This window comes from Puma concolor, chromosome D1 (genome assembly GCF_028749965.1).
Source record: "Puma concolor isolate L17-30 chromosome D1, mPumCon1.1.hap2, whole genome shotgun sequence".
NCBI classification, from domain to species: Eukaryota; Metazoa; Chordata; class Mammalia; order Carnivora; family Felidae; genus Puma; species Puma concolor.
Window position 1 is genome coordinate 44,391,644 of NC_141676.1, and position 24,425 is coordinate 44,416,068.

General features: G+C 44.9%; 1 protein-coding gene across 1 annotated transcript in view; it reads right to left on the reverse strand.

Moving 5' to 3' along the window:
• Positions 1-24,425, reverse strand: part of INSC (INSC spindle orientation adaptor protein) — a 127,057-nt gene that overhangs the window by 39,600 nt on the left and 63,032 nt on the right. The window contains exons 6-7 of the mRNA XM_086677906.1: positions 10,864-10,977; positions 4,781-4,906 (exon numbers count right to left, since the gene is read on the reverse strand). Of these exons, the coding sequence (XP_086534032.1) occupies positions 4,781-4,906; positions 10,864-10,977 (240 nt within the window). The remainder of the gene's footprint in view (positions 1-4,780; positions 4,907-10,863; positions 10,978-24,425) is intronic.

Consider the following 24,425-nt stretch of genomic DNA (forward strand, 5'->3'; position numbering starts at 1 on the left):
CTTGGCCCTCTGAGCCCAGCTCTATGGCCTCCTTGCGGCTGCCTTCACCAGCATCCCACGCAGTGGTTGTGCCATCAGCCTGTGGCCTCTGACAGCCATGGGACAGCCCTTTCCACTGTCTAAACTTCTGGGCTTCTCCCCGGCCACCCTCAGTGGGAGATGCTGGGTGTGCGGTGGCCAGGATGAACCAGACCTCTGAAAAAAGGATAGATTCTTGAAAGACCCTTCGGATACCTCTGGAGCAGCCTTTACTGTGTCTCTGATATCTCACCCCTCCAGCCCTGTGGGTCTGAGCCCTGCCCAAGCCAACACCCACGGCCTGGCTCCCTGGAAGCCATTCCCCTGCAGTCCCCACTTCAGAAGGGCCAGCTCTTCTCAAGGCAGCACAGTGTCAAGTACATGCTTTAAAACCAGCCAGACTTGGTTCTAAAGCTCTACGTTTATGAGCAGAGGGGACAAAGTTCCTGAATCTCAGGTTCCCCATGGAAAGGACGTGAGGACTTGAGCTCTGGCCCCAGCCAGCTTCTCCATACTGTGCACCAGGTGGCGTCTTTGACCACGTCAACCCCTCCTCCTGCCATGTCCGTACCCCCCTGTCCACCGGACTGTAATCTTCCTCAGGCCACTGATTTTCTAAACCCCAGTGATCAGCCTTGCACCTGCCATAATCGTAATAGCTACCATTTGTCAGTGTCTATCTATCCTCCTCTGGCAGTGCTAGGAGGTAGAATTCATCATGCCCATTTAACTGAGGAGACTCTACCTCTGGAAAGGTGAGTAAATTCCTCAGGGAAATGTAGCACAAGCTCATAGGTGGAGAAGGCTGGGTTCCAAACCAGGAGAGCCTGACTATCAAAGGCCGTGGTTTCCCCACTGCCCTGGGCTGCTTCTCGGTGGATGTGTCATGAGGGAGTGGATGAGTAGCATGATTGGTGGGCGATGGACTGAGTGAATGAATGAGTGAATGGATGACCGGACGGCGGAAGGAATGAGGAAGCGGATGCCGAAGTGACTCCACAGAGTGAATAAATGAATCCACGATTGAATCTGGGACCACACAAGATCCCCAAGCCAGGCAGAGCTCAGGCATCACGAGGCAGAGTGCCTGGTGCCCTGGCTAGACCCACACTTCTGACAGTGAGGTCTGTGCATGATTTAATGGATCCCTTCAGGGTTGGAGGGAATTGGGGGTGGGGTGGGGGGGAAAGCCACATGACAAAGATGAATTTCACCAAATCCAGCACATTTCTCACTGCCAATTAATTAGGTGGCCTCAGTGAGGAGCTCAGGCCCGTAAATCAGCGGAAGGCTGAAACTTTGACATTATCTGGCTAGTGCATGAATTGGGCCTTGTGAGTGGGTAGCTGGCAACAGCCCCGGGCACCACACCCCCCATCCCGTCTTTGCCTCACCGGTCATGCTGGGGTTTCTACAGTCCAGCCTGTCTCTAGGCTTCTCCCCCCTCCCCCCTAGACACTAACAACAGCCGGCCTCACTGGACCCTCTGAGGCCAGCGCTCAGCAGCCCAAACCACACAGGGCAGGTGTCGGCAGGACCTGGGGGAGGGGGCGTGGCAGGGGTGAGAGAGGCCCTGGCCCTTCCTGGGTCTAGAACTTCTTGTAACTTTGGAAGCAGCATGATAGGAGGAAAAGAAGGTGGAAATCGGGCTCAACATGTCAGATTTGAGTCCTGGGTCTGCATAATGGTTCACAGTGCAGGCTGGCTCTGGCTGGGCAGAACTGCCGTTACAATTACAAGGCTGCTAGACCAATGTTTAGCTGTGTGCTCTTGGGCAAGGTGCTTCACTTCTCCAAGTCTCCCATCCTTCTAGCAACAGGGAGGATAATCACAGCACCAGAGGAGTAACCATCATCCAACACAATGGAAGGGGGGGCTGAGCAAAGTGCCCACCCAAAGCAAGTATTTGATGTATGTTAGTTATTGTCACGATGTGCTCATTACCTGTTAGGACCAGGGTCAATGAACGTTTTCTGCTGAGGGCCAGATAGTCAATGTTTTTGGCTTTGTGGGGCTGTATGGTCTCTTGCAATTACTCAATTCTGCTGCTGTGGCACAAAAGTAGACAGTCAACAGCTACGCGAGTGAGCATGCCAGTTCCATTAAAATTTCATGGGTCAAAAACTGTAAATGTGAATTTCGCATAATTTTCATGTGGCACAAAATGTTATTCTTCTGATTTCTTTTTTAACTATTTAAAAACAGAAGAAAAAAAACCATTCTGAGCTCATGGCTGTCTCAAAACAGGCCACGGGCTGAATTTGACCCACGGGCCACGACTTGCCGCCCCCTGGCACTAGAATGGCAGCTCCATGAGGACAAGGGGGGGTTGTCTGTTCTGTTCACTGCTAAACTCCCAGCACCTAAAACAGTGCCTGGCAAAGAGCAGTAGATAAATATTTGCTAAAATAATGAATTATAAGCCGTGTATTTCTGTGCGACAAGTCATTTCCGCTCTCCAGGTCTCCGCTTCCTCATCTGTGCAAAGGGGACGCTTGCACACGCAGGCAAGCATCAAATGTAATTAGGAGGCCTGTGGAGCCACCAGGCAAGCTCAACGGCGGTACAGTGTAGGCGCTGTTCTGACCACCAGGGGGCTCTTCTCAGGCCGACCTCATCCCCCCTCTGCCTGGCAAAGAGGTGTTTCAGGAATGTCTGTGTATAGAAAGTAAGCTGCCAGGGAAGAGGGGAGTGCCCAGTTAGGACTACCTTCTCCTGTGCCAGTTGGGGGTGGGGACTGCTTAGCACATTGGCCAGGAGCAGCGAGGCGACCTTGATTTAGCTGTGGGGCTTTTAGGCACTCTGAGAGTATCTAGTGAACCAGGGAAGAGGTGAGGTTGGCTGGGCATTAGACTCAGGCAGATGGGGTCCAAATTCTGGCTCTAGAATGTACTTTGTGACCTTAGACAAGTTACTTAAACTGCCTAAGGCTCAGTTTCCTTGCCTTTAAGATGGAGACATAAAGAGGGGCGCCTGGGTGGCTCAGTCGGTTAAGCGTCCGACTTCAGCTCAGGTCACGATCTCGCGGTCCGTGAGTTCGAGCCCCGCCTCGGGCTCTGGGCTGATGGCTCAGAGCCTGGAGCCTGCTTCCGATTCTGTGTCTCCCTCTCTCTCTGCCCCTCCCCCGTTCATGCTCTGTCTCTCTCTGTCCCAAAAATAAATAAATAAACGTTAGAAAAAAAAAAAAAGATGGAGACATAAAGAGAGCTCACCTCACAGGGTTCTAGTGAGTTAAAAAGGGATGTGTGTTGGGGGCTAGATCAGCACAGGCCAGGGCAGCCCCTGCAAAGATGCATTCGTGCCTTCTAGCTTTGGAGCAGCAGCAGGAAGGTGGAAGGAAAAATATCCTCCAGACTTCCCAGCTGCACAGGTTTTTAGCTCTAAACAAACAAACAAAAAAAGCCCTGCTGGTTTTCTTCCCTGGATTAAAAATTTCCTGCTGCTCTGCAAACTCTCTGAAGCCAAGAAATCCACGGCTTTTGGAGGACTGGTGATTTAAGTCCCCTCTATTTTTTCCCTCCTGTTCTTCCCAGTAACCAGCAGGAAAAGAAGATGAAAAACAAAACCAGTCTGGCCATGTTTCCACTACCCAAGGAAGAAGATTTTGTGGGAGAAGAGAAGATTATTCAGCACGGAAAGTTGGAGGTGCCCAATGCATTTACTTCCTGGAGCCTGTCTGTTTTGTCACTGCCCCCTTTCCCGTTCCGCTGTCTATTTAAGCACACATATACAAAGGCTTCCACCCCTGCAGGAAGGGGTGCTCTGCCCAGGGGGGTGGTGCTAGCTCTTCCACCATCTTGCTTTATGACCTCAGACGAATTACTTCCCCATTTTGATCCACAGCCTTCTCATCTGTAAAATGAGCCAAGTCCCCATCTATCCTCCACCCTCAGCCAAAAGCATCTCTGAGTCCATGATCCTACAACACTGTCCCATAACCTGAGTAGATTTGGAAAGAGGCAGGTGGAAAGTGAGACGACCCTCTGACTAGGAGTCCAGACCAAAGTGAAGACGCTGGGGGTGGGGGGTAGGTTTTCTGGGAGCTGGGACCAGACTGTGGGACAGAGGTACAGAGGAAGGGGAGCATTTTGCTTGCCCCATCCCAATACAGACCAGACTCAAGGTACCCCCAATCTCAGCTCTACAACCTGGAGAGAATGGGGAAGGGGGTGGTAGCTAGAATTAGTCACATCGCCCTAGGTTGGCCAGCGGCTGAGGCACCTAGGTCTACCAGATCACTACCTTCCCTCTGGCCCCACTCATCCCGTGCCATGTTGACCCAACATACACTTGGACTTCGGCTTCAGTTTCCCTTACCTAATCCCTCTGTCTTGGTTGAGCCCCACTTGCTTGACCAGGCCAATGTCCGTCCTTCTCTTGCCCACTCTGTTCCCCAGGCAGCAGGATCCTCCTCCTTCACTGGGGCCATGAGTGAAAGACCAACAGCCCTGAACTTTGACACCACTCCACACCCTACCTGCCTGCCTCCTGCTGTGTTCTGCCCACTGGACCGTTGGCCTCTCTACCCAGGAAGTACTGAGTGCCCCTCTGGGCCCTGCCCTTCCTGGCCAAATTCTTAATCCCTTTCCTTTTCATCAACTTCCATAGTCAAAATCCCAGCAGCCTCACTAGAGCAATGCCTGGGAAAAATAGGTTCTTAGAGGAAGAAGCCCAGGTGGTCACCACATCTGTCAGGCCCCGCCCACTACCCACCTGACTCAGAGACCTTGAGCCCCACCCAGCCAGCCAGCTGTTCGCTTACCTTCTCCAGCTGGTGGACACCCTCTTCCACACAGCAGATGGAGGCCAGCGTGCGCAGCGCCTGGGGGTACAAGCACCGGAAACTATCCTGCCGGCAGACTTTGAAGAGGGCTACGACACCACCCTCCTGCCAAGAAAAAGAAAATGTCACTTCACCTCCCTGTGTCACCTTTCCTGGGGTTGACTCAAGAATAATTGTCATCCCTGGGGCGCCTGGGTGGCGCAGTCGGTTAAGCGTCCGACTTCAGCCAGGTCACGATCTCGCGGTCCGGGAGTTCGAGCCCCGCGTCGGGCTCTGGGCTGATGGCTCAGAGCCTGGAGCCTGTTTCCGATTCTGTGTCTCCCTCTCTCTCTGCCCCTCCCCCGTTCATGCTCTGTCTCTCTCTGTCCCAAAAATAAATAAACGTTGAAAAAAAAATTAAAAAAAAAAAAAAAAAAAAGAATAATTGTCATCCCTCACTCAGCTGATATGCTTTTGGGTCTTTAGGGCAGCAGAATATGCCAACCCCAGACACATCACTTTGCCGTAAAGATTATTTTGAGCTGAAGGCAACTGAGAAGAAGCAGATATCAGAGGTCTCTGCCCTCCTCCTATTTGCCAGAAGGAGGACATAAATTTACACAGAGATAAATTTCACCAGAGATAACTTTAGACCCTTACAGCCTGGAGATGCCATCAGGGCAATCCTCATAACAAACTTTACCTACTATCCTTCATCTATCACCAGTTTTCCATAGATTTGCCTTCCTACAACGTGCCACTCTTAGAGACTCAAAGTGCTCTTCAGGTTGCCTGTTATCTGTTTTTTTAGTTCTCTAAAAATGTATTGTTCTCTTGCTAAGAGGCTGTATAAGTTCAAGTTCTAACCAAGCCTCTGAGTCACTCATCTCTGAGTGTTCCCATGTGTAATCGTGATGCATATGCTAATAAACTTTTGCTTGTTTTTCTCCTGTTAAGAGAAAATTGTCAGCCCGATTTATAGGGCACCAGCCAGAGAACCTAAGAAGATGGTAGAAAAAAAAGAATTCTTCCTCACCTAAACTACACACATACACACACGCACACATGCACACACACGAGCGCGCACACACACGTGCACACACACACACACACACACACACACACACACACACACTTCCATGCTCAAATGCATACTGCAATGAAATGCCACCTCCAAAAGTAATGTCACCCTTGATGGTCCAAACTGGAAATAGGACTGTCCAAATGCTTCTGGGGCTGTGGTGCCAGGGGCTAGGGCAGACATATTTGTGAGGGCCAGCCTCAACACCAGTCAACACTGTTTCCACATACCTGGCAACTCCCTCTCAGCAGCCTGTCACAGAACAAGCCTGGAGTCCTCAGAAATAGGTTCTAGAAGCAAGTCTGAGGCAAGTGAAGGGAACTGAAGCCTAGTGCCCTGTGCAGGCTCTCCCTCTGCCAAAAAACACCATTACTTCTCAGATCCTTCCAACCACCATGGCAGGCACTCAAAAAAGGACTTTTATTTATATCAATACTAGAATTTATACTCATTTTGTGAGGGAAAAAAAAGCAAGCCAGATGGGTGAAATCATTCACCCAAATCTACATCATCCATGTTTTCCCTTCTTTACTCTAGTTTGCAAGAAAAAAAAAACACACAAAAAAAACCTTCAGCAACAAACACCCTAGCTGAGTGTGAGCGCATACTTGTTTTGTAACAGCTGGGCATGGAAACACCTTTAATTTGTGGAACTTCACCGCAGTCTGGGAGGACTTCTGGGAAGAATCCAGGGGTAAGGTGAGGCACTCATCCTAACTGGCCATATTTATTCTATAGGAATCACTGGAACCACCATGGCTCTTAGATCCCAAAGCAGATTCACCAGGCGCCCAGCAAACCGGTGGCAACACCACCGTGGATGTCCAGAGCAGGAGAAATTGGACACCCTACATTTGGCTTTGCCCTGTTTCCTCCATCATCCCCTTCCCCGAGGCCTGCAAGGGAGCCTGGGGATGGCAGCAGTAAAGAACTTGTGAAGATTGATCTGAACTTGGCCCTGAGGGCACTTGCCTTTAACCTTACCACCCCTGGCTCTAACTAAACCCGTTACACTCTGTTCCCCAAACTGAAAAAAATGTAAGAAGCTGAGTCCAGCAAAATATCATCCACTGTCAGATTTCTGAGAACTCTTTCAACAAAAAATGTACCGAGCACCAGGCACTGTTTCATGTTCTGGGGGCGCAGCTGTGACTGACAGCGCAGATAATGAATGAGCAACTAGAAGAAGCCACAGCGATGACTTCTAGGGCCCAGCACAGACTCGCTGCAACAAGTCCTCCCAAATCCGCCCTTCCCAGCGTCCCACCAAGATCAGCCTGGCAGCCTTCTTCATTCTAAGAGTTTTGCTGCTTATCACTGCAGGCACCAAGATGAGTTCGTAAATTCTGACATTTTACAATCAGCTGAGAGCGTTCTTTAACTTCCGTATTCCTACTTCCTGTTGGGGTGGTTCATTTGGTGGGAAACGGGCATATCATATATGGCCGATAAATTCATCCACGCAGCCAAAAACTATTCATGGTGCAGTATATGTCAGACGCTGGGCTAAGCACTGAGCAAGACTGCCTTGGTCCATATTGAACTCAGGCTCTGGCAGCCAAGGAGTCATGGGGGCTGTGGAAGGGTCAAAGAGAATCACTCTGATGTTAAATACACATCACTCCTCCGATGAAGATACAATCTATTGCGCAGCAAGACACTTACCCCCTCTGACTTCCTGCTTCACCATCCTTTATCCCTGTCTTCCTACTTTCTCATGGTCTCTGGGACATCTGATGAGGGTTCCACATAAAGACCTTACTCAGAGTCACTAAGTAAAATCAAATTAGTGTTTAAGGTAAGAAGAAACAGAAGTCCTAAGTTCTCCCCAGCCAGCCCGGCTGGTTATTATTGACCTCCCTCCAGATATAAGTTATTTATACACATATATGTGCTTATGTATGTAGGTACATTTATATATGTGTGTTCACATATGTATGTTTATATTTTTATGCGTGTGTTTATATTTAATCATATATAGTATAAAATATTTATATGTATGATGATAGAGATGGTAAGTGACAGATAGATACATTGATAGATATGATAGATAGATGGACAGGTAGGTAGGTATTTACATCTGGAGCAGACAACAAAGAAATGGCACCAAAGAATGCCAGACTGAGAGCCAGGATCAATGTGGCAGGCTTCCTTTGGCTGGGGAGGCACTGAACTCAGCATAACTATATTTAAGCCTCAGTACCCGTTTGCATTGGGTTCTCATTACACTGTTTGCCAAGCCTGTGGAAAATAGCTTTCTTTGCATTTTTAGCTACTGGGAAATCTCAAGGGAAGAAATGCTGAATCCAGACTGAGGGGATTCTGGTTCAAATCCTGACTTTGCTGCGGGTTAACTTCGGCACAGAACAGGGTCACAGCAGCTACACAACCAAGCTGTTGGGGGAACAACTGAGTTCATGTATGTGAGAGGGCCTCACCCAGGTGAGGGTCAGTCTATGGAAAGCTTCCTGGTTAGAAGAATGTCTCAAACCTTCATAAAAGGTTTCCCAAGGGTTGGAATACATGGAAGGGAGAGGACGAAGGAGGCTCCAGAGGAAGGTACATGGAATAGTTGTGTGGACCACCCTGAAAACCCCTCAAGGACCCAAGAACAGCACTCGTCTTAGAGTAGAGCTGGGAATCGCCTGAGCTAGCAGAATTGCACTGTTGGCTAGAGCTTGTTTAATTTTATAGAAAGCTATGGGCTCAAAGCCAATGCGTATAATGGCATCTATTATTCAGGCAGACTTGGGATAAGCTGTCATAAAGCTGAGGAGGCTACTTGTGGGATGTAGGCTAGTGATGGGGGAAATAATAGAAGAGCAGGATAATTGTGACATAGCACAAGGGAGTTTGTTCTGCTCTGCGCTCAAGAAGGGATGGGGCTCACTACTACCATCACAGGGAGGGCTGGGCTTGTTCTTTGGTCTTCAAAGGAACCCAAGAGGCTGAGAAGGCAGACCTCAGACAGATGAAGGGCCCAAAGACAGACCACACTGGGCCCTGAGGAGGTAGGTGGGCAGGCCACTTCGAGGCCCAGATTTGCCCCAAATTTGTCACAGTGTTGGGCACACTACCTGAGCATCAACAGTGAGGATGCTGTGTAGAGTGCACCAGGGGCTCCCAGCTCCTGTGTCACTGTCAGGACTAGAAACTCAGACATGGTGACTCCACTGGAGGAACCAGTCTCACCCTCTTCCAGGCTGGGAAGATGGGAGTCATCACTGAATCTTCTCTTTGCTTCAGCCTTCTGTCTACTCTCTCCCAAGGACTCGAGACACAAGAAGATTGAGATGAAGATTCTGGAGGCAGAACATCTAGTTAAAATCCCAGCTCTGCACTTAATGTGCATGACCTCGGACAAGTTATTTACCTTCTCTCTGATCCTCTGTTCCCTCATCTCAAAAATGGGAATTATAATTACACATCATCAGATCACTGAGAGGATCAGATGGGATAATGAATGAAGAGCTTAGCACAATGCTTGGAGAGAAGGAAGGATGCAGAAAATAACAAAGGTTGTAGAAGGCAGAGAGAAGGGCAGAGGAAGGAACAGGAGGAGAAGAAGGAAAAAGAGGAGGAGGGTTGCTAAGAGGCAGTTCAGAATAGTAAGCAAGAGCATAGCCTTTGCTGCCAAGCAGGCAGTTTCAAATTCCAGTTCCCTCACTTACTAGCTGTGTGACTTTTAAAGCTCCCTAGCGATTCTAACATGCATCAGGATTGAGAACTTCTGAGTCACTCTTTGGCCCAAGAATCTAAAGGGCCAGGATGAAACCAGAAGTCACCACTGTGGGCTTTGGGACCATGAGCTCTGAAGTAAATAAACTTGGGCTCTAATTCTGACTCCACTCTTGATCAGTTGTGTGAACTTGAGTAAGTCCCTTAAACCATTTCCTCAATTATGGATGAGAACAACTTGATACCAACTTCCTAGGATGGTTTTGTGATTTAAAGCAAATAATGTCTGAACGGCATTAAGCACAGTGGACGGCAAGACAGCAACGCTCAAATGTTACCTGTTGTGGTTATATGCGACTTACTGCTCCCCTAAGCAGGGTTGACAAGCATTTACCCTCCTCTTCCAGATTTCTTTTTTTTCTTTTTTTTTTTTCAATATATGAAGTTTATTGTCAAATTGTTTTCCATACTCCTCTTCCAGATTTCTTTAAGGGCTTAGGTGAGTGATTCTGAGAGTGGCCATGCCTCATGACTACCTGTAGCGCTCGTTAAAATGTGGATTCTCAGGTCTCATCCCAGGACTTCAGTAAATTTAAGTGGGGGCAAAAGGATCTGTGTTTTCCCAAATCCCCTGAGGGATTGTGAGACAGAGGCAAGACTGGGGACCACTGAACCACAGCATCTTCCTGTGGCTGGCATCATACATCTCCTGAAAGACATAACTTTGTGTCCAATTAGATCACTAGTTTTATCTCCATGGCAATGTCATTTCTCAAGTTAAAAAAAAAAATGAGCAAAAATGAAATAGAAGACCCTGGTGAGAGCCTAGGATCATCAATTGCCTGTATTTACCCTAAGTGTCTGCACACCAAGCGTAGGGGCAAATTACCCACGAAGCTGGTGAATTAGAACTCCCATTGTAATTGATGAAAACCACTGTTACCCTCAATTTTGTCTTCTCATGTGGTACTGCAGTGGCTGCAGGTGTTTGGGGGATTCATCAAGAACCTGAGTTGGGGGATATGTTTTGTTTGGGTTTGGTGAGATATGTAGAGATGAGAAAGGAGAGTTGATATACCTAACAGATACCACATTAAGAGGAGTATAGGGATGAGACCCTGGGGGCACTGCTTTCTTCTCAAGAGGGAGCTGAAATCAGAGGGTCTAACCACTATTAAAGATGGAGACACCAAGGCCTTAAGAGGGGACGTGACTCTTTCAAGATCATACAGCCAACAACTTCTGGAGCCAGCTATTCCCACCAAACTAGCTCCCTCCCACTCTCCCCAAGCCTGTCACTTTGGCCTCTAACCGTGAAGCTCACCTTGGCGATGATGCGGCACAAGGGAGCCCCCTCCTGGGTCAGGCTGAACAGGTTCCCTGTGGTGGATTCCGTGGTGTAGATATTGTCTGAGGCATTGATTTTTCTCACCAGTGCCTAAGAAAAGATAGCAAAGTCTGATGGTTACTCACTTCATCTATCCTCCACTAATCTTCCTTAATGGAATACCAATGGATCCATGCTCCTAAAAGCCCCCTAGAAATTATAATCCTGCCCCATTCACAGTCCCAGTATGGGGGTGGTGAGGTTCTAGCTTTGGGAAAGACATGAGCCTGTATGAGGTCTGAACTACATTTCAGAAATACGGGATAATTTCAAACCCCTGGGGCATCGACAACAAATGTGCCCCGTTCCAATCGACAGAAAATCAGCTCTCAGTACTGATGGTCTCAACAAGTACTGCTTTGTTGTTCTCCTGGCTTCGAATGAAGACAGAAACCAGAAGTTAAATTCAACCCTAAAGTTGAAAACCAAGGGGTTGCTACTGCTATGGCCAAAGAATTGGTTTGTTTGGGATGACTGATAGCCAACGGGTGGGTATCCAGCTGGGTAATGGGTTCAGGGGTTGAGTCAAGAGAAGTAGCCTCCAACAAAACAAAACAAAACAAAACAAAACAAAAAAGAGAGAAGTAGTCTACAGTAGCTTACTCCTTGGGAGGTCATTTGCATTGTATAGCCAGGCCAAAATAGCAATACTGGGATTCCTGTCTAAGAGTGGGTAACTCGGGAATGTCATCAACGCTCCAAGCTGAGGGAACTAAGGTTTGTGGTAAGAAGGCTAGAAGTGACTGGACCTAGGACCCAGGGAGGACCAGGAAGAAAAGCAAATGGAAAATTCATCAACAAATGAGACATAAAGATTAGTTTAGCTTATTTCTGGGAAAAAGCTTTTTCACGTATCTTGAAACTACTTCATAATCAGCCATTTGCTTTGAAGCATATGATTCATTGATTATAAATGATTCCTACCTGCTAATTAATTCTAGTTGCTGGAGTTTCTCCTGGGAGATGTGGAGACAGTGATTCGGAAGACTTGCCCTGGGGGTGCTTCATGCAAGAAAGTCACACCTCCAGAGCTGGGGGCTCTGAGCAGTTGCTATGTTATTTTAAAATATCAAAATGGATTTGTTTTTTAATTAAACCCACCGTTACGGGGGAAAAAAAAAACACTTAAAAGGAAATAGACTTGAGTTCTAGTGCCAGATTGCCTTTTTTTAACATGTTACGTTGATGAGGAAGTGTGCCTGAGGTTGAAAGCAGGGACTCTGGACTCAAACTGCCCTGGGTGCAAATCCTGGTTCTGCCATGGTGTCCGGGTGCCCCAGAGCAAGGAATTTAGCCCTTCTGTGATTCAGTTTTCATCTGTGTAAAACAGGGTGGAATTTACAGCGTCTATCTCTTAAGGTGGCTATACCCATTTATTAAGGTAGCCAATATACAGGGGTTCCTGGGTGGCTCAGTCGGTTGAGTGTCGGACTTCAGCTCGGGTCAGGATCTCACAGTTCATGAGTTCAAGCCCAGCATTAGGCTCTGTGCTGACGGCTCAGAGCCTGGAGACTGCTTCAGATTCTATATCTCCCTCTCTCTCTGCCCCTCCCCTGTTCATGTTCTGTTTCTCTCAAAAATAAATAAACATTTAAAAAAAATTGTTTTAATAAAAGAAAAGGTAGCCAATATATAAATAAAGGACTTCTAAAGGTACTCGGCACATGGAAGCAAAATAAAATTGTCAGTGGTTACCATTTTGTGATCTTGGGCAATAGAGAAAAAAAAAACCCTAGGCCTCAGTTTCCCCATTTGTAAAATGATTAAAATTAAGTGTGTTTAAGGCTCAAGGTAAATGACTCTCTTTTTCTCTTTATTCAAACTCATAAAATACTTCACACATACAATAAACTAATTCTCTACAGAGAGCAGTCTAAGATTAAGTGCGTATTTAATCAAGCAACATTAAATGTAAAAATTATTCCCTAAGGTTTGATAGATGCCTCTTATAAGATATTCAACAAAAGGTAAAATTAATAACCAAGATTTGTTACTGCAAGTCTCTGTAATGAACGTCCTTCTTAGAATCCTCCCCCATCATACCGTAAGCACTTACGTAAGTCATATTAATGCTCACATGAAAACACCGATTTCATATACTGGGGGCTTGTACCTAAATCATAATTACTCAGTGTTCCTGATTAGTGTTTGCACTTCAAGCAAATTAGCATGACGTTAAACAATTCAACCCAATGTCTTTTGCAATCATCTGCTAACACTAGACCATTTACGCCTGAGAATAATTTCTTGCTAATGTCTCTACGCACGTATACCGTAATTATGCCTCAGATTATCTCAGTGAATCAGCTCTCTGACAATGAAAAGTTGTAATCATCCTTTTCATAAAGATAAATTTGGAAAAATTTGAGATCAAAGGCCCCACTGAAATCGTCACAGTATGTCAGAGCTGAAGGACCCTCAGCAAGTCTTGTCCAACCGTCACTTCACTTGAGGAAACAGACATGAGAAATCTGACCAAGGTCAAGCATGTGATATGTGGTGGAGTTAGTTGGACCTGAAATCCTGTGAATCTGACTTCCTGTTTTCCAAGTTCAGTGAATCCATCTCCTTCAAAGTCGGCAGGACCTCACCTGGACCAGCAAAGATAGAAGTCTCAAAACAAGGAGAATATTTGGCCTCATTAGCAACTCTCACCAGATTGGAGAGTGGTTCTCCATCCTGGGTCCCGTTAGCATCTGCAGCTCTCCACCCTGTGGGAGCCAGAGCTCCTGCTGCAGGGGGCAGAGCTGACTGAGAGCCCCAGCTGCTGTCCCTCTGGATCCAGCCTTGTGTCCTTGTTGAGGCCATACCTCCCTGAGCTACTCCCAGCTGTGACAGAGCAGAGCAGGGGCACTACTGCAGCCCGTGGCCATTAGAGGGGACTCCTTTGGCCTGAAAGTTCCACGTCTCTTCCTATTCGAGTCTTCCTTCCACCTTTTGTTTCTGTGTTCAGACCTGCAACATGGTTTTCCATGCCTGCCCCACTTCCTCCCTTTCATCCTTCACAGGCATCTATCATATCCTATCTTGGTGTCAGCTTCAAACTAACACAGTCTCTAAAATCAAGATTTTTTTCAGGCAATCAAGGAGAAACTGAAGACGTGTCAAAAGTACGCTTCACCCTGTATCATAAGAAGAGTGGCAGAAAAGACACAAAATAATGGAGCAAAGATTGATGAGACTGAATGACAGAAATAGTTTTTTAAAGACAGACTAGGCAGAGAAGAAAAAAAAAAACACCACACACACACACACACACACACACACACACACACACACACACACAAAACCCCTGAATCTTGAAGACCAGGAAAAAGGGATAAAGAAGGGTTAAGGAAATGTACACAATCTAGCTTCTCTAAATAAGGAATTCAAAAAGGAAAAAGTATTTTTGTTTCTCAGGCAGTGACTGCAGACCCGTGAAATTGATCAGGAGAGATAAACTCTCATACATCAGCCTGGAATAAGTTCCTCAGAGGGAGCCAGGAAAATACAGTGAAGCCTCTGTGTAAAGCTTCAGATAGAGAATCCATAGTTGGACATAGTTAGGGCAGCCCAGCCATGCAAAGAAATGACATAAATGTGGGCTGATGTGACAGGGTGTGGCAGATTAAACATGGCCACAAATTCTTTGCTACTCCTCCCATAGAGACGTGAGCTCCAATTCCCTCCTGCCACTACCACCTTTTAAACCTGGGCTGGCCTCAATGACTTGCTTGACAAATAAAAGCCAGCACTTGGTGGAAGTAATGTTTCAGGACGTCTAAGGCTAGGTCATGGGAAACCTTGAAGCTACCACCCAAGATTCTTGTAACATTCTTTTCAGAGTCCTGAGTTACCATGTAAGAAGTTTTGTAACTCTGAGACTGTCATGCTGGAGAAACCATGTGTAGGATCCCTGATCAATAATCTCAGTAGACACCAGCTTTCCAGCCATCCCCTCCAAGGCACTCTACATGTCATGAAGCTTTCTAAGACTCTCCAAACCATCTGCCAGCTGAACAACACCAAATGACCTCTGTTGATGCCATATGGAACAGAAGAATCACTCATCCAGGCTCTGCCCACATTCTTGGCCCTTCAGATTATAAGATATAATAAAAATGGTTATCATTTGGGTTGTTATACTTGTTATACGCTAACAGAGTTCTGGAAAACAGGAAAGGACTACAGAGAACAGCATGAAATATCTAAAGGACTGCTAGATAAATTTCTAGGTGAAAGGTTTTGAAAATGCAAATCTAGCATTGCCTATGTCCTAAAAGAATGTATTGGAGAAATGCATGAATCAGGCCCCTGAGGAAAGGCACAGAAAGACCGGACATACTAAAGAGGAGATAGACAAAGCTATAACTGAATACAGGCTTGGATTAGCTATTGTTCTGATAGGAAAATATCTCCTAGGTAGGAATATACATTGTGGGGAGGCAAATGTGGATAAGATCTTTTAGAATTGGAGGTTTGGGGCAAATATAGGCCTTAATTGATTTAATTTCTCTCAATAAGGGAAATGCCAAATCTAGAAGAGTTTTCTTGAAAAACAAAAGAATGGGCCAGAAAGGAAAGAAAGTCAAAGTGATAAAGTTGCTCAAACCCAGCAACTAGTGCTCATGCTAGGAGTTAGATAAGGAAAGATACCAACATGGGAAGCAGGGCAAACAGTCAGAAATTCAGCTGAGTCTCCCTGAAAGGAGTAGGAGATAAATGAAAGGAAAGAGAATATTGGAGGCATAGTTCATTAATGCAAAAAAAAGATGGAGCAGAAAGAAATGCTACTCGAGGTCAAGATGTAGCAGAAAGAAATGCTACTCGAGGTCAACCTACTCAAAAGGTATGGAAAGACTGTGTTCTGAGGAGCACACGTCACAGGGACTGGTCCTCTCGAAGCCTATAAGGATCCAGTCTTCAGGAGCATCCTTAGAAGACAGGGGTCTTACGACCTAAGCAATTCTCCATCAAGAGGCAGGGACAACAGCCAACATGATATAGAACTAGAGTGTCTGTGCATTCTAAGGCAGTGTTTATTTTCTTATTTATCCCTAAAGGAATTTTGAAAAATCTATGACCCCTCACACATTTTCAATTTGACAGGGACAATTTTTCATCATAAGTTTCAAGAACAAAGTTGGAAAGGGTGTAATTTCCAGCAGATTGTAGATAATGACATAAAATAAAAGCATTGCATCTTTTAGACATATTCAACGAAACTTAAATACAATGTAACTTGATACCAACATCATCATCCACTTAAAAATGTACGAATAATCTCTTCCTTCAACATTGTGAACATTTCGCATCTTTTCTTTTCATCCTTAAATGTATGTTCCCATTCCAACCACCCCCCCTCAGAATTTCATCTTCTTGTAACACATTTGAGTTTCAAAGTGTTTTATTGATTACCCTTGTCATATTTATCACTGAAATTTGAAAAGTCATTTTAATGGGGCACCTGTGTGGCTCATTCAGTTAAGCGTCCGACTTCGGCTCAGGTCATGATCTCACAGTTTGTGGGTTCGAGCCCCATGTTGGGCTCTGTGCTGACAGCTCAGAGCCTGGAGCCTGATTCAGATTCTGTGTCTCCCTCTCTGTCTGCCCCTCCCGTGCTGACGCTCTGTCTCTCTAAATAAATAAATAAATAAATAAATAAATAAATAAACAAACAAACAAACATTGAAATGTCATTTTACTTCCTGTGACTATAAGGTCCTAAGTGTTTAAAAATACTCTCTTCTGGGTTGAGTTACTGTTACAATTAGTATCAGTACAATTGGTCAACACAACATAGATTACTAATTTTGATAACTAACTATACATAATAAAGATGAAAATTTTATTATAAACATAGGTCTTAATGAGATAAATGAGGCTTTGTATCCTTTTTAGGCTTTCTCATTAACTCATGTAGACATTATTGAATATTGACCTAATGCATGTTTTTATTTAATTTATTTTGTGTGGTTTATTTAAGATTATTTATTTATTTTGAGAGAGAGAGAGTGAGGGTGAGCAGGGGAAGGGCAGAGAGAGGGGGAGAGAATCCCAAGCAGGGTCCTCGCTGTCAGCATGGAGCCCAGTGCTTTCAGAGCTCAAACTCATGAACCGTGAGACAATGACCTGAGCCGAATTCAGGAGCCAGACGCTTAACTAAGACACCCAGGTGCTCCAATGCATATTTTTAGATGTAAACCTGAAAAATTTTGTTCCATAAATCCATAGAGACAAATGGGAGGAGTTTTTATAGCCATGCTGCTTGACCCTTTGAGTACACTCTGAATTGTGCAATCACATGGTGATCCATCATCAAACACTATCTTTTTAATTTTTTTTAATGTTTATTTCTTTTTGAGAGAGAAAGAGACAGAATGCAAGTGGGTGAGGAACAGAGAGAGAGGGAGACACAGAATCCGAAGCAGGCTCCAGGCTCCAAGCTGTCAGCACTGAGCCCAACATGGGGCTCAAACCCACAAATCGATGAGATCATGACCGGAGCTGAAGTCGGACACTCAACCAACTGAGCCACCCAGGCACCCCATCAGACACTATTTTTAATGATCTTCCAGCTGATAAATCCTCTCAATTGGTAGAAGAAAAGAAATGGAAACCACTTGACTTGCAAAAGCAATTGCTACCCAATCATTAGAGTCGCCCATTCACTATCTCAATTTCTGGGAAGAATTCCAAAAGTACTTTATCAAGACTTATCAAATAATTATTAATTATACCCATTGCTCTTTTACTTGGAATACCTTTGGTTATCCAAATTATGCAGACGGGATTAGGAAAATCAAAATATTATTAATTTCTTTGCCAATACAATTTTTAATAAAACATTTGTGTGTGTTTCAAATATGTTTTATCAAAACCTTGAATCTACAGCTTTTGCTTGTTGAATTTATGGAAAATACCCACCCTAAAACCTAATTGGCAAAGACAGTTCTTTCAGCCAAGCCAATCAGTCAAGACAACTTTTCTCAATACAGAACTGACTTCATTTTTATTTTTTATTTAAAAACAAAAATTTTAACGTTTATTCATTTTTTGAGAGACAGAGCGTGAGTGGAGGAGGGCAAGAGAGAGAGGGAGACACAGAATCTCAAGCAAGCTCCAGGCTCTGAAATGACAGCACAGAGCCCAATGCGGGGCTCGAACGTCCGGACCGTGAGATCATGACCTGAACTGAAGTCAGACGCCCAACCGACTGAGCCACTCAGGTGCCTCCTAACTTCATTTTTGATTACGAAATGCTTTGATATGTGTTTCAAGAAATGCCCCAAAATGCACTGACAAATAATTATACAAATCACTCTCTAAGGGAAAATGTTAAAACTGTCAATATTAAAATAATAGAGAGCTAAAATAAAATTTGATTTATTAGTATATGTTTACTAAACTTTTAACAATGCAAAGTAACAGGCAGATAACATTGCAAATTTATTATAAATCTAGGAATGTGAAAAAAGGCATTGTATTCTTTCAGTAAATAGGTGGATATATGTATTGAAATTTGGTGTTCATTGTAAGGAGTAATTCAAATTTGAGAATAAAAATATCAGAAATCATTTGATTATTTTTAGTAGCTCTCACGATCAGACTTCCCTACATATTTAAAGAAGGAAAAAGGTATTTACTGCTTAAATCTAATTAGTCCAGCTGCTAGCAATTAATTTTATATTTTGCTAACAAGAAGTAGAAATTAGTATAAATATTTCATAAAATGTGTTGACAAAATAGGCTTGAACTGCTTTCTTAAATAATGTACTCCAAATCTGAAGAAAAAAAAAATCATGCAAAACTTGGACCTGTGGATTTTATACAATATATCTTGCAAAATGTTGTCATTCTCAAAAGTATTCCAGCTACATTTAAAAGAATCATTATCGGGGTGCCCAGGTGGTTCAACAGGTGAAGCATCTGACTTCGACTCAGGTCATGATCTCACAGTTCGGGAGTTCAAGGTCCACGTCAGGCTCTGTGCTGGCAGCTCAGAGCCTGGAGCATGCTTTGGATTCCGTATCTCCCTCTCTCTCCCCCTCCCCAACTCGTGCTCTGTCTCTCTCTCTCTCAAACATGAATAAACATTAAAAAAAAAAAAAGAATCATTATCATTAACCTTTAGAATCTTCGGGTCTTCAAAGATGTTTTTCTCTGCGATGAATGACATAACCTAGGTTTGAGTGTGAGATATAGTTGAAGGGAATTGCTTGCATTTAAATACATGCCCCAAAAGCCATTTTGAGTGTTTGATTTGTCTTACCAGTTCTCTCTTTACTTTGTCAAAGGAAAATGTCCCTCAAGAGCCATGCACAATTTGGAAGTAAATAGAGATGGAAGAAATATGATAAATTTAAATCTTTCAAAAACACCCCTCCAACACACACATATAAGCACACACAGGTACACACACACGCACACACACTCACACACACACTACCATTCTACTATATATCCCCACAGTGGGAACACACAATTTCTGGGGAGTCAGGGTGGCCCAGTTGGTTAAGCATCTGACTCTTGGTTTTAGCTCAGGTCATGATTTTGCTGTTTGTGGGACTGAGCCCCACATCGGGCTGTGCACTGACAGTGCGGAGCCTGCTTAGGATTCTCTCTCTTTCCCGCTCTCTCTGCCCCACCCTTGCTCGCTCTCTCTCTCTCTCTCTTTTCTCAAAATAAATATATGAGCTTTAAAATAACACACACACACACACACACACACACACACACACACACACACACACACACAATTTCTAATGCCTTTCTCAACAGAAATATGTAAGAAAAATCACAGAAATAATTCACAGAGGCCTATGGGTCTGTGGTTCAGGGATGAAGGTTTCTTCTTTGGTCTCCCCAATCCTCCAAAGTTTTACACAGCAGGGCAATGCACTATAAGATTTGGGATGGGGGTTGGGGGAATATGGCCTTCTTTTGGAAAGTAATAGAAGGGATGTTAGAAACTGTGTATTATTGAGAGAATAATTTTTAGGAAAGAAATAAAAATTGGAGATCTAGAAATTGATTCCGTTAAAAGTATATGTGTTTGCATTTCTCCTAGAAAATCTTTGGGAACCTGGAGAATACAGTGTCTTTAAAATGGTTTGAAGACATGTAGCCAAAGTCACTTCAAGCAGCCCAAATCAATGTAGCCTGGGGTGGCAGAAACGGTGTTTAGGGGGGGCGGCTAGAAATTAAGAAATGTTGAAAATGCTGAATGGGAAAGTGTGCAAACCAAGCAAGTCGTTGGAAAAGGATTATAAATGCCTGACTTTGCAGGAAGAAGTAAATGTATCAAATGCCCTCCTATGAAAAAGGAGACATTTTTCTCCCATATGTGGTAAACATCATGCCACAGTTAACCTATGGTAGAGGATTTCCCCCAGTGAATATATGATCACAAAGCCTTGTGGACGATGGACAACTGAATTAAACGGACATCCTACCCATGGATGCCGTCAAGATGGTGTCTGTTCCCCACCCTCTTCCATTCAACTGCAGATAAGTTAAGGCCTTCAGCAACCCTAAGACAGAGTCCCAGCATGAAATGTTGCCTGGAATTCCTGCCTAACGGATTGAGGATTGGCCTGTTTTCACTTTCTGTGAATGCAGGGGTAATGCTGTGATACTATTGTGTAACCAAGGTACTACCTCTTTCAAGTATGGTTGGGAAAGACCAGTACAAATTGAGAAGCCTAGAAGGAACCCCTCTCAAAGCTGGAGAGACAGCCTGGACTGTAGCTTCCCAAGGTAACATGACCACACGCACACTGGGATGAGACCCTTCTGACTAAGATGAGCCGAAGAAGAAAATTGAAGAGAATTCTATTAACCTAAGTATTTGGGACTTGGAATTTTTCCTACAGGAAAAGACTGGGGTTTTTTTTCTTTAATTTTATTTTCTCCCACAGAACTTAATAATGAAACAGACTATTTCTCTAAATTTTGTACATCTTTATTTTTCTCATCTGGAAAGTACAGATGATCTTTATGTTACCATTTAGGTGCACTGCAGCCTCTGGTTATCTATATTGGACAACATATATGCGAGAAACTGAAGAGTAGGAAATAGAACAGGAAAGCAAATTTTGAGCTTTAGTTATAAAACCTCCTTAGAGATAATTTATTAAATGTAATATCATGAGTCATTTCCAAGCCTTCTGGGAGCAGAGTCTAAATGTCCCACTGTGATTCCAGAAGGATCTGCGAAGAGGTAGGGGTTGTTATTTGCAGAATGACTTCACGAAGGTGGGAAAGAACTTCTCCACTGGCAGCTGACTTCCTCCCCCAAGGGGCTCAGGCACACTCTTGCCTGACCACAGCCCCCAATAGATAAGGCCAATAGCACAGTAGGGCAAGAACTGTGACAATACTTGGTCCCCACTCCTACTGTCCTCTGTGCAGGGATTTCAGTGACACGCCTCTGCTGGCTTCACTCCCTACCTCCCTGTGTCATCCTCCTGAGAGGGTAGGGATGAGTTCATGAGTTTGGAAGAAGGAACTGAGTATGCTAAGCTTAGCCCCTGTCTCTTTTCTCTTAGGGAGTATCCCTCAGGTCTGAGCTCTGTCACAAGGTAGGTGCTTGTCCTTTAGGTGAGGCCTGAGGTTGACCAGCTGTGCCTAGGACAGGGAGGGGAAATTTAGCTGTGAGATAAAGTTTTAACTAGTTTGCTTAGCCACAGAGCAAAAGCTACATTCCCTAATCAGTTTTATTAGAATAAAGGTGCTATTTTAAACTAAAATCAAAAGTAATTGATGGAATGAAAAGATAAATGAATATAACATCTACCCACATGAAGCTGAGTCAAGGACTCAAAGGTACAGGTGAGAGTCAATTTATTCAATAGAGAGTCCCTTAGAAGTCATTTTAAAGTAAATCAATTTTTATAAGTTAAGTCTTCTCTTACCTCCCACATAGCTAATCCTTTATTCCCAGATAGATTAATCATCAATGTTCATTAATTTCCTATTGGTGGCTCCTGACATTTAAGCCTTAAATTTTTCCATACTCACCAAGTAGTTAAATTATCTTAACAAACAATTCGTTAGGTGACTGGGGGCGGGCTCTTTAGCAAAGCATGCTGTGAGCTCTTAAGGGAGAGCAAGTCTTTAGTGAATAAAGCAGTTGACTTAGTCAGAAGAGTGCCACCGATTACTCATGGGCTGTCTCATTTCACCCTCACAACAAGCCACTTAGAGGTGGGGAGATGAAGTAACTTGCCCAAGTTGTCATATCCAGTAAGTAGCACTGTCAGGGTCTGAACCTTGATATGCCTCCAAACCCCCCACTCAGTCCACTATCCCACAACACCTACATTCATAGAAATCCATACCCAAGATTGGAAGAAGTCTTGCAAACACTTGTCTACTGTTGATGTCCTCCAGGGCATGACTTGTCTTGTCTCAGGGATGGGGAGTTCCTAAGGTGGCCCCTTCCATTGCAGGGCAGAGTTATTGTTCCCCAATTCCTTTTTACATAGAATGTCCTATAGATTTGGCCTGTTGGCCTAGGGTCCTTTTTCCTTTCAGGTCCCCAAAACACAGGACTATGGAGGGAGCAGAGTGCCCATCCTTAGATTAAACATCCTCTCCTCCTCCAACTATTTCCCACATATCTTGATCTTCAGCCTGGCCCCCATCCTTTTAGAAGTCTCCTCGGAGCCCAATCATTGCCAGTGATACATCTGGGGTCTGGAATTGGACACAACATTCCAGGATGCAGGAGACCAGTGCAGAGTCGTGTGCTAGATTATCACTGCCCTCCTTGTAAGCATTGTTCTATCATGTATTATTTCTGTGTGTGATGGGGGTAGGGGTGGGGGCCAGGAAGAGCACTGTTCCTCTGCTCGAGAGCCTCCACAGTACAAACAATGCTTTTACCAAATTGCACTTCCTGAAACGCCAGCATCCCAGAGTAAGTGAACAAGTGCTTTAAGAATAAAAACGATTTGGGGTGCCTGGGTGGCTCAGTCGGTTAAGCGTCCAACTTCGGCTCAGGTCATGATCTCACGGTTCATGGGTTCAAACCCCGCATCGGGCCCTGTGCTGACAGCTCGGAGCCTGGAGCCTACTTCAGATTCTGTCTCCCTCTCTCTCTGCCCCTCCCCTGCTCGTGCTGTCTCTCTCTGTGTCTCAAAAATAAATAAATGGAAAAAAAATTTTTTTAAAGAGTAAAAAGGATTTGTTGCGTCCACATAAGTTTGGAATATACTGCTTCATATCCATTCATTAATAAATCCTTATTGAGAGCCTACTGGATAAGAGGTACTATTCTCGTCACTAGATGTATATCCATGAACAAAACAAACCCAAATCTCTGTCTATGGAAGCTACAGATCAGACAAGAAATACCATGAATGTGTGAAGACCTTTTAGAAGACTTCCTCAATCTAAGGACATAGGCTTAATTCCCTTTATGTCAAGACACCCCCAATATAGGATCCTGCTATAATTATTAACATCCTAGGGAACCGTACTGGGTCACAAATTTGGGAAACACACACTTATACCACTGAACACAAATCACCTTGCCTTCAGCCAGTATATCTCCTTATGTCACTACCGTCCTGTATGGGAACATTCTAATGTAAAAAGAAGCTAAAGATCAGCCAAAAAATATTATAAGCACAGCAAGCCCAACCCATAGGAGGGCTCAGAGGACCCCACAGAGCATGTGAGGAGGAAAAGGGGCTTATCAGGAAGCTAACAAATATGCAGAGGAATGCAGGACAGATGAGGAGAGGGAAGCCAGTGAGGGACCGAATTCTGAGAGAGGAGCTGTGGATTGGGCTCAGCTCCCAGGCAAAAAGCACCAGTAACCCAGGTAGTCAGACCTGGGGATGGGCAGGATTTAGCCATGGAAGCAGAAGGACCAGATTAGGAATTCAACTGCAAACAAAATCAGGATGAGGAAAAAACCAGAATGGATCCAGCACCCCCAGGAAATCAGCTACATAGTACACAAGGTCCAGGTTCCTGACAGCCCAGGGAGCTCCCCCCAGGATTCTGACACCAGACCACAGAAAAGACACCCTCCCCCTTTGCCTCCTGGTAGAATGACTGCTTCCAAACCCCCCTGGCTACCTTTTACACTCCAACATAACTCTTCAGTTTTAGCCCTTTTCTTTAACCCTGGTACTGCCAGGCAAAAGGACACAAAAGTAGCAAAAAAGGCATCATAGGCACCTGCAGCCCTGCTCAAAAATTCCTCCAGGCTCCCCTCCTCCCCACTACGACCTTCCATATCCTCGCTCATCGCTCCCTTGACGTTTTCACCCACTTTGGCCCCATGTTCCCATGTTCCACAGGGTCCCTCTGGAACTCGAGAACTCAGTTTGGAATGCCGGCCCCAGCTGGCACCACCCTCTGCCCCTGTACATGACGGTCAGCATCTGCACATCGACTTCAAGCGTCAGCCCCAGCACCCCATCTTTCCCCTCATCCCAGGCTCCTCGGACAGAGTGGCCTTTGCAGACTCTCTGGGTTGGGAGGGTCAGAATGCCTGGGGC